General features: G+C 35.7%; 1 protein-coding gene across 1 annotated transcript; it reads left to right on the forward strand.

The window, feature by feature from the left end:
• Nucleotides 1–746: 746 nt before the first annotated feature.
• On the forward strand, nt 747–12,347 carry cthrc1a (collagen triple helix repeat containing 1a). The gene is made up of 4 exons (NM_001003765.3): nt 747–935; nt 3,148–3,366; nt 5,306–5,522; nt 11,702–12,347. Exons 1-4 carry the CDS (start codon nt 819–821, stop codon nt 11,842–11,844), a joined length of 696 nt encoding a protein of 231 aa, NP_001003765.1. The 5' UTR covers nt 747–818; the 3' UTR covers nt 11,845–12,347.
• Nucleotides 12,348–12,674: the final 327 nt, after the last annotated feature.

Below are 12,674 nucleotides of genomic sequence, written 5' to 3' on the forward strand. Positions count from 1 at the left end.
CCATAGAATTCCCATTCTGGAGACATGAACATATCACATATTTTCATCTCAAAATCACAGTAATTACAAAAACATTTACAGTACAAGCTTTGCATTTATGTTTAGCTTTTATATTAAGGTTTTGATTCTAAATTGATTTTATTTAATTTTTTAAAGTTTGAGTAACAATACAATATTTTTTCATAAAATAAATCATATTACTTTAAAGGCACAGTCAATCTAAATGAATGAATAAAATAAATAAAAAAATAAAAATAAATAAATAAATAAATAAATGTTGTGTACCTACCATTACACAGGCATACACTGTTAAATACAGCTCTTTTCCAAGAATAAAAGGTTATAAATGAATGGGTAATTTTAAAATAATTAGATTTAATTAATTTACACAGTGTAAATACTCTTAATGCTTTTGTACCACATTAGCAACATGCATTATTACCTGCAAATATGTATACTATTAAAGTTTATAAAAGTTTCAAAGCATTGGGAGGTCATCATTTAAACTTGTGCCAAGTTAGTTTATCAGTTATATTTGTTTGGGTGTAAAAACAAATATAAATGTAGCTGTGAATACCGAATTCAGTGCTCTGAAAATGCTGAACATATGTCAGTAAACTGAAGTGAAGTCTACATACCTGTTTCCAGATTTACAATAAACGTAGGCCTATGTTTGAATGCAGCTCTATTCATTTTCCATGCAGTCAAGCGCAGCGCCCTCTGCAGGCAGACAGAGAAGTTTCCGTCTCTTAAGAAACAGTTGGTTGGCAGCAGAAGTCCAGAGCAGGAGCGACCAAACTAACTGCATTTCGGTAATGATGGGTACTAAACTGACTCAACTTTTAATTTGCTTTTGGATAAGTTTACCATTCTGTGTCACGCAAAAAGCCAAAGAAAGGATACCCCGGCAAAGAGACGCAGAGTTTACTGACAAGGTAAGATTGGCTAAATGCGAATAGGTAGGCTACTATTTGCAGTAATGTCATCATCATACCGGCTTATGATTTTATTGTCCCTTCCAGACATTTAGCTAGGCTATAGAATGTGTTTCATGCTGATTTGGAATGGACCTAAATTAGGATAAAAAGCGAAATTATCCTTTGTTAAAGTGACATTTTATACAGTTTCTGCTTTTTGAAGCGTTCCTCTCTCTCTATACTAAGACCTGTGATTAGTTTGATTGCATTTGATTGAAAGATTTAAGAGCAACTCATAACCTAGGCCCTATGAAAATAAGGCACTTATACTTAATGGATTCAATAAGAGCTTTATGACGCATTCAGGTCAATTAGGAGTATTGTGTTGCTTCATAGATTCTTTATGCATAAAGATCCACTAAATCAGATGTCCATATGGTGAACAAAGGCTTTGTGAAATGTTCAAATCGCGACTGAATTGTACAGCCAATCGATTGCCAAACGATTCAATTTCAAGACGTATTGGAATAAACGCAACAGCTGACGCATATATGCGATGCAATTTAAGCGGAAAAAAAAAATACATGAGATGTAGTAAAAAGTAAAGTAAAAAGTAAATTAAAGTAAAAAGTTAATTTAGGGAATAATAATAATAATAGGCCCTACTTTTTAAAAAAAATACCGAAATGCCACATTGTATAATATGGATGGTGCTCTATAGAATATTTGAACATTAAAACCAACCGATTTGCATAACTTGGATTCTCTTTTGGAGAACATTTTCCAGCATAAATTTATTGTGGAAAGTCAAATGAATTTATCTGTTAAATATAAAAATGTTACAAATTACACAAAACATCAAACATAATTAACAATGTTAAATCAAGATCCATTTATATTTGGTTCACTAAGAGTTCAATCAATTATTTTATTAAATATGATTCATTCGGCTGCTCAACTGAAATGAAAGCAGTTTGACCAGAAATTCTGTTAATTTCCACACTGGTTAGGCATGAGAAAGATGGCATTTCCAACCGGTACATTTCTTTGGCAGCTCTTATTTGGAAGCTACCAAATATTAGTAAATTTTGAGCTGCTTTTGGTTGGCTTATTTTCAATTTTCAACCCGCAAATGAGTAATATCTAAACACAGAACTGTACTTTCCACATTTTTGTCAGCAGATGCGAACTAACCACAGCACAAAGACTCATTTGAGGTTTTAGGTCTCGCTGATGGGTTCACACATATGGGTATGATTTCATAAAACCTGTGAGAGATGGGCTTGGTCTGTAAAACCACCGCAAGGCAACAGATAACTGTCATTTTTGGAGAAGCCCCAGGATAGTGGACTAAAGTGTTGAAAACTTCAGAAGAGCAGAATATAATATGTAATTGTGGACTGCAGATCCATTTACAACAAAGATGATAGCTTTAATGATGATGAGATTTAGTTCTCATATAAAACAATAGAAGCCTACAAAGGGGAACAAGTTATCAAATGATGTTGGAAAACACAGCATCGTCAAGAACAATACTGTGAATTGATGTGGACACTAATAAAGTCATCGTTATAGTCATTTTTGTTTAGTAGTGTTTTAGTAATTCTTAATTTGTATATTTCATTGTGTAACACACACACACACACACACACACACACACACACACACACACACACACACACACACACACACACAAGCTGTCACTGGAGTGATACCTTTTTAAAATGTACATTAAAAAATTTATTGGATTTAAAGATTCATTGGATTTACACATTTAAGTTGAAGATAACTGTTTGCAAACAATTTATATGGACTGAATTTAAATTAACATATTAAGCTGAGAGTTACTAAATTTAATTTATTTAATTTTGCCTTTGTTACTCACTAATGTAAAAAACAGTAAAACAGTTTTGCACATATATGTCATATTGTATGAACCCACTTTATATATAAATGCCTGATACTGCTATTGCTTTGTCAGAGCGTGAATGAAGTAAACAGGCTGTGACTGTGGTCAGGGGATTTTACGCAAGTCAATTTCATCCAATTTTATGTTTTCATTGTTTTTCCCATTTCACCACAAACGTGTCCATGTCACACGGTCATGGTCTTTTCCCACCCACAGCAGTCTGTGCATCATAGTGAATCACTGGCCATATTTAACAAGGCAAAACTCTCTGACAAGTAATGAACTAGTTTCATGCCCATTTGTGTATGTTTTTGTCATTAGTACCAGGCATGCGTGCAGGGTGTCCCTGGAGTACAGGGCAGAGATGGGAATCCAGGGATAAATGGCATTCCAGGAACACCAGGAATCCCTGGGCGAGACGGGCTTAAAGGCGAGAAAGGAGAGTGTGTGTCGGAGAGGTTTGAGGAACCCTGGAAGCCCAACTTTAAACAGTGTGCTTGGAATTCATTAAACTATGGCATTGATCTGGGCAAAATCGCTGTAAGTATGTATAATCTTAATGAATGAGTTAAGATTCCCGCAAGGTAAATCATTTAAAGTCTACAGTCTGTTCATGGCCACTCAGTTTTGAGAATAAGAGTTCTGGAGTTTCAGGAAATTACATCATCACTACATTGATTTGCTGATAACACTGCAATAACATAGACATAACATAGTCTTTTCTTTGACTAGTTACCAGAAAAAGCTAGAAGAGGCTAACAGTGATGTGCTAACCAGCTATTTGTAAATTTCTGTCTAAAATCAGTTTTTTAAAGACAAAAACAAAAATGTTTTAAATTGTGAAGTGTTTTGAAACATGTGCGCAGTCTCATACAAAAATGCTACTTTTTAATAGCAAACATTAAGTTGGACTAGACTGTTATTTTTATAATGCTTCAATAATCCTTTATTTATTTTTTTATGGCGAGGGTGGGGGGTTGTTTATCTGGAGAGACAATCCCTCAAAAATACCTTAAAATGTTTTTAAAAATGGGCAAAAACCCTACCGGTTTAGAGAATTGACTCTGTGATGTGATTCGCGAAACATATTGTTTCCTTTAACACTCCACTACTTATAAATTAATATACAATATTTAAATCTCAAAATTAGAAAACTATGTACTGTATCATTACACTCTATAAATCAGGGGTGGCCAAAAAATTTTTTTATGAAGGGCTAAAAACCAAACTTGATTGAGGCGTATATGTAGACAGTGTAGACCTTTTTCTTAGCTGTTGCATGGAGGGTGTCATAGCAACCAGCGTCTTCCGGTAAAATGGTTAGAACTTCCGTTTACAGCGTTTACAATAGGTAGTTTGTGCTCTGAAAATGAGTTTTAATAGCTTTTTTAATAGATTACAGAGTGTTTTTGTGACACACAACTTAGTAAGGTGTGTGTTAAAGCCATTATAATCTGTCAGATGTGGTTCAAGCGCGAGAGAAAAACATTCTCCTAGTTCACGTGTCTGCGGTCAATAATACAGTGTGTGTGTGTTTACTGTGTGTAATATAAACTTATTACAGTAAAAACAAAAACAATCTCATTTATAACAAAATGGAGTTACACTAGTTTTTGTCATGATTTGCTTACTGATGTCTTCTATATAGTCCTCTTGTCATCGAGTGACATTATTTACTGTACATAATAAAACAAACTGATTAATTTAGGACATTGATGTAAAACATTTTATTTTGGTTTGCTTTTTTGTAGCTCAGCAATAAAACAAACAAACAAACAAACAAAAGGTTACGTCAAATTAGAAATTACAATCTTTTTAAAGCACTTTAAAGGCATTCGCCCCAGCCCTCTCCATCCTTCTCACTCTCTTCCTAAATGGGATGGTGGCCAAATCAAAGGTTACAATGGCCAACTTTGACCCACAGGCAATATTTTGGGCATCTCTGCTACAAAACTTTAATCAATTTTAAAATACAGTCAGCAAAGACAAAGGCTAAAAAGAGGCATATGACCATTATGCTCCTTTTCAATAACTCAGTATTTACAGTATTTAAAGAGTTTCCCTGAAACGGGTTGTAATAGTGTATACATAGTAACATGATGCGGCTGTGAAACAGACTAGAGATTGAGAGTTTTCTGTTAAATGTGACTTTTATATTCCCTGAAACTGTTATCTGTAGTCCTCTTTAGACATTCATTAGCCTTTTCAAGACTAGTAAAAGCTTAAATAATAATAGTACATTATGCAGTTTATTTTATAAAATAAAACAGATGTTTATTTACTGTGCCTATACTGCATAAATACATTATTTCATACACTAAGACAACAATAATTATAATATATTATTAATTTAACTATTAGAATTCTAGATTTTGACTAGCAAATCATCATCCATCCAGCACACGATTTAATTATGTTTACCCTGGCTAAAAAGATTGAATGATTTAAGAGTGCATTACCTGTATTTTCTCTGTTTCAGGAGTGCACATTTACCAAGCAACGTTCGGACAGTGCTCTGCGTGTGCTCTTCAGTGGATCTCTCAGACTCAAGTGTAAGACGGCCTGCTGTCAGCGCTGGTACTTCACCTTTAACGGAGCAGAATGCACTGGCCCGTTACCCATAGAATCCATCGTTTACTTGGACCAAGGCAGCCCTGAACTCAACTCCACCATCAACATCCACAGAACATCCACAGGTACAGTACCAGAAAAGGTGCAGACTTTTTTTCTCTAAAAGTCAATTAGATTTACAAAGATGACACAAAGCGTAAAGAGTCAATATAACATAATATAACACCCAACCTCCCCTTGCCTCGTCACTTCTATCATTAATGGTATTACTTTTACATTTGTTATCATTATAATTTTTATTAATGTTTTGACTTTTCCTCCTGTTATCTCCTCATTATCATTATCATAAGTATTTATACCATTGTCGTTATTAAGATTGCTGTAGTTGTTGTAATACAAGTAGTAGTGGTAGTCATAGTAGCAGTATCGATTGTAGTTGTGATTATTGAAGTAGTTCCTGTAGTAGTTGATGTTGTTGGTATAGTGGTATCAGAAGTAGTGAAGGTGTTGTAGTAGTAGTAGTAGTAGTAGTAGTCAATGTTGGTGTAGTAGTATTAGTAGTAGAGGTTGTCGATGTAGATGTTGTAGTAGTAGTAATTGCAGTAGCAGTAGTTGTAGTCGTTGTTGGTGTAGTAGTATCAGTAGTAGATGTTGATGATGTAGATGTTGTAGTAGCAGTGATTGCGGTAGTAATGTCAATAGTAGTAGTAGATATTGTTGTAGTAGTATTAGTTGTAGCAGACGCTGTAGTAGTATCAGTAGTAGTAGTTGTCGTAGTAGTATCAGTATTAGTAGAAATTGTAGTAGTAGAACTTGTGGTTGTGGAAAAACGAAAAAAACTAAAATAAGAAGCACTTTTCCGACGGTCCCTTACTGAGAGCTCCTCTCAGCGCGAACTCTCCCGGCTAAACACATATTGTGAGGGCTTAAACGGAGCAGTGCTCGTAATGTCGAGTGAAAAAAAAGAAAGACAGCTGTGAAACATAACCAGCTTTGTCTTTTTGTAGGAAACACACTTTAGATCTTTTTAAGGTAAGAGGTTTTTGAGTTATTGCTGTCTATAACTGAATGTGTGTCAGGAATATCGAAAACAAAACCAACTGAACCGCGCTCCTTTCTGGTGCCCCCCTGGATATACAGCGCCCGTAGCATTTGCCTATGGTGCCTATGCTACGGACCGGCCCTGAGTTGGCTGAGTGTTGTAAATACTCGCGCTCACCTCCCTCGCGACAGAGCGCATAGGAGATAAATGACGTCAGTACATAATAACCGGTTATGATTATTACTGAACCGATACCTAATTGTCCGTGTCTGCATCGCGGTGCACCGAAGAAACAATTAATTTTGACACCCCTATTCAGTAGTAGTAGTTGGTGTAGCACTTGTGATTTATTATTATTGTTGTTGTCAGTTATTATTACTATTGTTTTTTCTTTCCTTTTACTGTCATTATCATCATACATTACTCGCATCATTGTTACTTCTTACCACCGACTGGTTTTGTTCTGTCTCTTTTATTTATATCTGTGATATTTGCTTCATTTATTGACTGTTATTGTCCCTTATGTATGTACCAACCTGTCCACCAAGTTACCTTTACACACACATGCACAAACACACACACGCACCTACCAGTACCTGATTGTTGTTGTTGTTTTGTTTTGTTTTCGTTGATGTTTCTTTGTATTTGTATGATCCCAATTTATGTACCTTTTTGCATATTCTAAAAAAAAAAAAACCTCAATATAACATAAAAACTTCAATGATAAATTTTAAAATACATTAGTAAAATACAGTAGAACGGTTTTAAAATAGCTTTAAAATGATTAATACCGATTCACATTTACTCGTTTTAGTCATATGTCTTTAAATAGCTTCCTAAACATTCATACAGTCAATCATTCTCATATATTCTTGATGCTATAAGAAGATTTTTAACTATAATTCTTGTTTATAACTGCATGTGTTGTTTATAACTGCTTGTTTATAACTGCATGCTCTGCAATTATGGAGATACAGCTCACATCTATTTTTTGTCTTTGTGGTTTCCGAAATATGGTACACAGCAGACATAAAAGAGTCACAAAATATACTTCCCATTAAAATGTACATATTTACATTATGTATATTCGGAAATAAACAGATTTTATCAGATTGTGCAATTCAATCTATAAAACGTCCTCATCAGTACAACAGTTTAAATATAAAATTACATTTGGGGAAAAAAAAAACGTTCTTTTATAACAACAATCCACTGTTGTATACATAAGACATGTGCATTGTATTTTTGGAAAGCAGAGATGGACTCTTGTGGAGATATCTTTATCTCCTGAGTCTCTCTGACTGTTCCTTTGTGTGGTTGAATGCAGTTTGCCAGTTTTCATAACCGTCTATGCTGCAATTATAGAGAGACCAGAGGAATTCGAGAGCTCTGTGTGGTTTCTCACCACCTCACATCCCAGCACTTACTCTACACTTACTCATGATGAACAGATCATCACTGTTTAACAGTCTTATCTCACATACAGAGATTGAAATAAATAACATTTATACTCATTTAGCAAAACTAAACTGACCTCACAAATGAAACAGACAGACAGACAACTATAGTTATGTCACTATATAAAACAGTAGATAGACATTAAAAGATTTAATTAGAACTCTAACTTATCAGTTATAAAAATAGCGAGCCGTTATAAACTGACCGAAACCATTTGAGCACAGGTTGTCTATGATGCTTTTAGTCATAGCAAGCAAAAGTGCTCATTCCATCCATATCCATGATGTTCTAGAAATGATCTTAATTTATTGGGTTTTTCTAGAACCACTTTTCTAGAATGTTGCTTTTTTACAAAGACACTAATTCATACAGATTCCCGAAAAAGGCTTGTCGTCCACAAAAACAAATTAAGGCCAAATGCCAGTTCTACCCCTTAGCCCTTCCCCTATTCTCTTTATCCTGAAGGCGTAGGGCTAAGGAGAAGGGCTAGATACAGTAGCCCTTGAAATGGAGATCTTTCAGGTCCACACTCGAAATGAAAAGGTACGAACATTTCCCAGAATACACCATCTAGAATGGCAGAATGGCTGCACACGCAAGTAAGGAGATGCACAGATTAGTATTTTTTTGTCATTATTACATTTTTTTAACAACGAACAAGCACATGTTTTAATACATTCATAACCATGTTCGTGTTTTACCCATTGACTGTAAAATATATGGACGTAGTATCCGTGACGTCACCCATAGGTTTCTGAACACTGCGAAAGAAGACACAAGTAGGCGCGGCCAACTGTCGCCATTTTGTTTGCACATCATCGCACCCCTGACAGGATTCCAGACAAGGGCAAAGAGGCGGAGAGTGAGCGGAGCTACAGACACCTGCTGGCATTTTGCTTGGACCTGGCTAGACAGACTTTACTTTGGGAAAACGCTTAATACTTTATTACCTGTGACTCGTTTGTGTTCTGACCACATGTGCTTGGTTGTACACTATATCAGTAAAGTGTTTAGACTTTTAAAAACACAGTTGTAATACATTGAGCCACTAAACATTGTTCTTATGATGTTTTACAACAGGAGGAAAATGCGAATTGCGTCCAAACACTTCAGATATAGTCTGTTAGTAAATGCAAGGCTATTGATGAAATCCAGGCAATACACTGTATGACAACACTTCATATGACTGTTCTAGAGCCTAAAGCTAATCAATCTGTCAGATTCTGAAGTGCATTCAAGTTCTAAAGAAAAATATAAATGATAAATGATCTTAAATAAAACAAATAAATTTATAGAGATGGTATATAAGCTTATAACTTTACACACATGGGAAATGGAGGCCACGTGAATGGTTTGTGAGCACAATTAAGTGCACACAGCATCCCCATATCATCTGATAATTGTAAGAAATAAGTCCGAAAGGCAACTGACTGTGTAAAGCCACTTAAAACAAAACAAAAATACAATGTATATGCTGAGTTCAGTGGCTAATTTGCCGGAGTCAGTCAGGGTGAAGTGACAGCGACCAGCTAGACCAAACTGTCACTCAAGTGGCCACGCCCTTAATTATGCAAACTTAATATAGCCTGATATAAAGTAAATATTATAGAAAAAAGTTAAATCACCCCCTTACTTTTGTCATGAAGGGTAATATTAGCTTTATGAACGAAAATCATTATTTGTACCAGGCTGTAAACACCTTTTTTTTCTGCTGTTAAGTTGGCCATTCTCACAGTGAGCTCAATTAAAATTTGTTTTATTATGGAGCCAGGACTAGCGGAATTTCGATGAATTGCAGTTTCAGTTACTTCTGTATTGGCTTCTGGAGGGAGAGCGTAGGTTGCCACTTGCTTTTACCATCAAGCTTAAAAAAAAACGCTAAGATAAAATTTAGCTTCGACATGCTTTACAAAAATTTTTTTTCCCTTTTTATAATCCATAATAATAACTCCTGTATAACAGTCCCACAACATACTTTCATATCTGACACTCCATGACACTTGAATACCCTTTCAGAAAAGTCTAGTGAGCTTTTCACTGTGTCTGGTATAATATTAATGTTGTTTTCGTGTGTTTACATGGATGAAAATGGTCACTGTGTAATGGCACAGTACAGTTACAAGCTTATTGCCACTTTATATCATTATGACAACATGATATCATTGCATTCAGTGATTTCGTGAAGATAAATACCAAAAAAAGAACACAACTGGAATAACTACAGCAGTCGCCATCATCGATATCATATGAAATAAGAGATCGTGATGATATGATGACATGCACAGGTGTTGTAGGGGTGTCCTATTTCCTAAGGGTAAATTTTGAAGCCCTTCCTCTTCACACTCTGTTTCAAGGGCCAAGGGGAAGGGGTAGGGGTGCACATATAGAATTGGGACTGGGTCCAAACTTGTTCAACTTTGCTGCTGGAACTGCACTCCATTTCAATGCTGAACAGTATAAGGATCTTCTCGGCATGCAGTCTCAATATTAAAAGAAAATTCTGACCGAAAGCTTACAGTGACAAACCTCGCTTTAGCAGAAATAATAAAGGCCAGACTGATATTTGTTGAGGAGCATTTTAATTGGACAGAGAACTGAATCAAAGTTTCACTTTGAAGTTGAATTCATTTGGGTTTAATAGTAAACATTATGTTCGACAAACTGAACTTAGACTCAAGACTGAACCCAAAAGAAGTGAAAGGTGGAGGTGAAGTCTTGGATACTGAGGAATATTTATTGCAGATCCTACAGCAGAATGTGCTTTTTCCCCTGCATTCATCACCTGATCGGCCAGCTATTTTCCTGCAGGACAATGAAGACTTACACACAGAAAACGGGTATAGTTGTTCCTTGAAGATGAAAACATTGAAATAATGAAATGGCAGTCCAGAGTCCTGAACTAAACCTGATTAAAAATCTCTGGAAAATCCTTGATGACAAAGTTATAGCTAGGAAGCACAGTAGAGTCAGCATTCCGTGGAAGAGACTGAAAAAGAAGCTGATCAAGATCACAGGAAAGCTGTGAGAGAGACTGAATAAACTTGGAAATAATAGTCGTCAACTTGACAATTAAACAGCTCCTCTCATGCCCCTTTTACAAGAAGTAAAGCAAGTCTTTGGTTTCTCCAGTTATGTCAACAACAAAATATATTGTCAACACAAAAAAAAGGCAGTGAAGTAAAAGTTTTTTAGTGTCAACAATTTTTTTTATATCCAGTGAGAGAGGCGGAGCAGGTGGCTCAGTGGTTAGCCCTCTCGCCTCACAGCAAGAAGGCCACTATTTCGAATCCTTGCTGGGCCTGGAGGCTTTTCTCTGTGGTCTTTGCATGTTCTCCTCATGTTAGTATGTGTTACCTCCGGGTGCTTTGGTTTTCCCCACAGTCCAAAGACATGCTCTACAGGTAAATTGAATAAACTAAATTGTCCGTTTATGTGTGTGTGTGTGTGTGTGTGTGTGTGTAAATGACTGTGTATTGGTGTTTTCCATTACTGGGTTGAAGCTGGAAGGGCATTGACTGTGTAAAACATATGCTGGAATAGTTGGCGGTTCCTTCCGCTGTGAACCTCTGAAACAGAGACTAAGCCGAAGGAGAATGTATGAATCCTGTGAGAGACTGGTGATGTGTTGCGATGACGACGATATGCTGAAGTCAAACAAAGGCCAGTTGTGTAGTAATGGTTAGAGTTGTGCTTGTGACACCTGCGTTATTAAAACAGAATAATCAAGTGTTTATGAATCTTTCTCTAATTGTGATCTCGGTTATTAATAGACATGTTTTAATGTGTTTTTTCTCTCTATCTCAGTGGAGGGGCTCTGTGAGGGCATTCATGCTGGTCTGGTGGATGTCGGGATATGGGTGGGTACTTGTGCCGATTACCCTCGTGGTGATGCGTCTACAGGATGGAACTCTGTGTCCAGGGTGATCATTGAAGAGCTTCCAAAATGAGCATCACCATGGTCACCATGGCAACAGAAGACATCAACATGTGTTCCTGCCTCAGAAAGGCCTAGAAATAGAGCAAATTAAAGCTAATGGTGTAACACCGAGTCTGTGCAGCTCTCATGCTGAATAAGATTATGATTCTCCGGCTCAGTATTGTGAAAATTAAGAGGCTTCAGCATCCTTCTGGTAAATATAAAACCGTAGGTACCATGATAATACTATGGTTCTTTTGGACAACATAATGATTAAATCCTATTTGAAAGTGCCTTGTACTATGTAAAAATAGTACATGAATAATGAAACAGTATCATGTTGTTACCATATGATGTCATCACTGTAATACTGCAATAGTACTCTATTTATTTAGGGGGTTTTCTTTTAGTGCCTGGATTACTAGAACACAACATATTTTTGTATACATTGTTTTTTTTTATTACTAAAAATGTCAGGATCATGTGTCAGGATCATGTTTCACCTCACAAATAAAAATATAATGTGAAAACAAATCTCAATTCTTTACTGTAATATATACACTAAATCAACTGATCATAATACAGTTTTAAAATTCTAGTTGAAGAAGATGTCAGTATTCAAAGAACCCTGGAAAGAAGTTAGATGGTTAGTAAGCAGAATGAATGTTTTAAATAAGTGAAATTATCTCTGATAATTGGAATAATGAAGAATCAACTGTACTTTGTTTTCACAGGAATACATTCTAAATGCATCCAGAATGTAGCACTATTTCCACATTTTATGTTAGTCTTATTTCAAAATGGATTCATTTTATTGAAGTAATACAGTAAGTAATACCCTATAATTAAACAATAATGAAA

The sequence above is a fragment of the Danio rerio genome, chromosome 19 (genome assembly GCF_052040795.2).
Source record: "Danio rerio strain M-AB ecotype USA chromosome 19, GRCz13ab, whole genome shotgun sequence".
NCBI lineage: Eukaryota > Metazoa > Chordata > Actinopteri > Cypriniformes > Danionidae > Danio > Danio rerio.

Excerpts from the sequence above, each read along its gene's own strand:
- cthrc1a (NM_001003765.3), top strand. The coding sequence starts at position 819 with ATGGGTACTAAACTGACTCAACTTTTAATTTGCTTTTGGATAAGTTTA. Across the intron at positions 936-3,147 it reads ACGCAGAGTTTACTGACAAG|TACCAGGCATGCGTGCAGGG; the intron begins GTAAGATTGGCT and ends TTTTGTCATTAG. Across the intron at positions 3,367-5,305 it reads TTGATCTGGGCAAAATCGCT|GAGTGCACATTTACCAAGCA; the intron begins GTAAGTATGTAT and ends TCTCTGTTTCAG.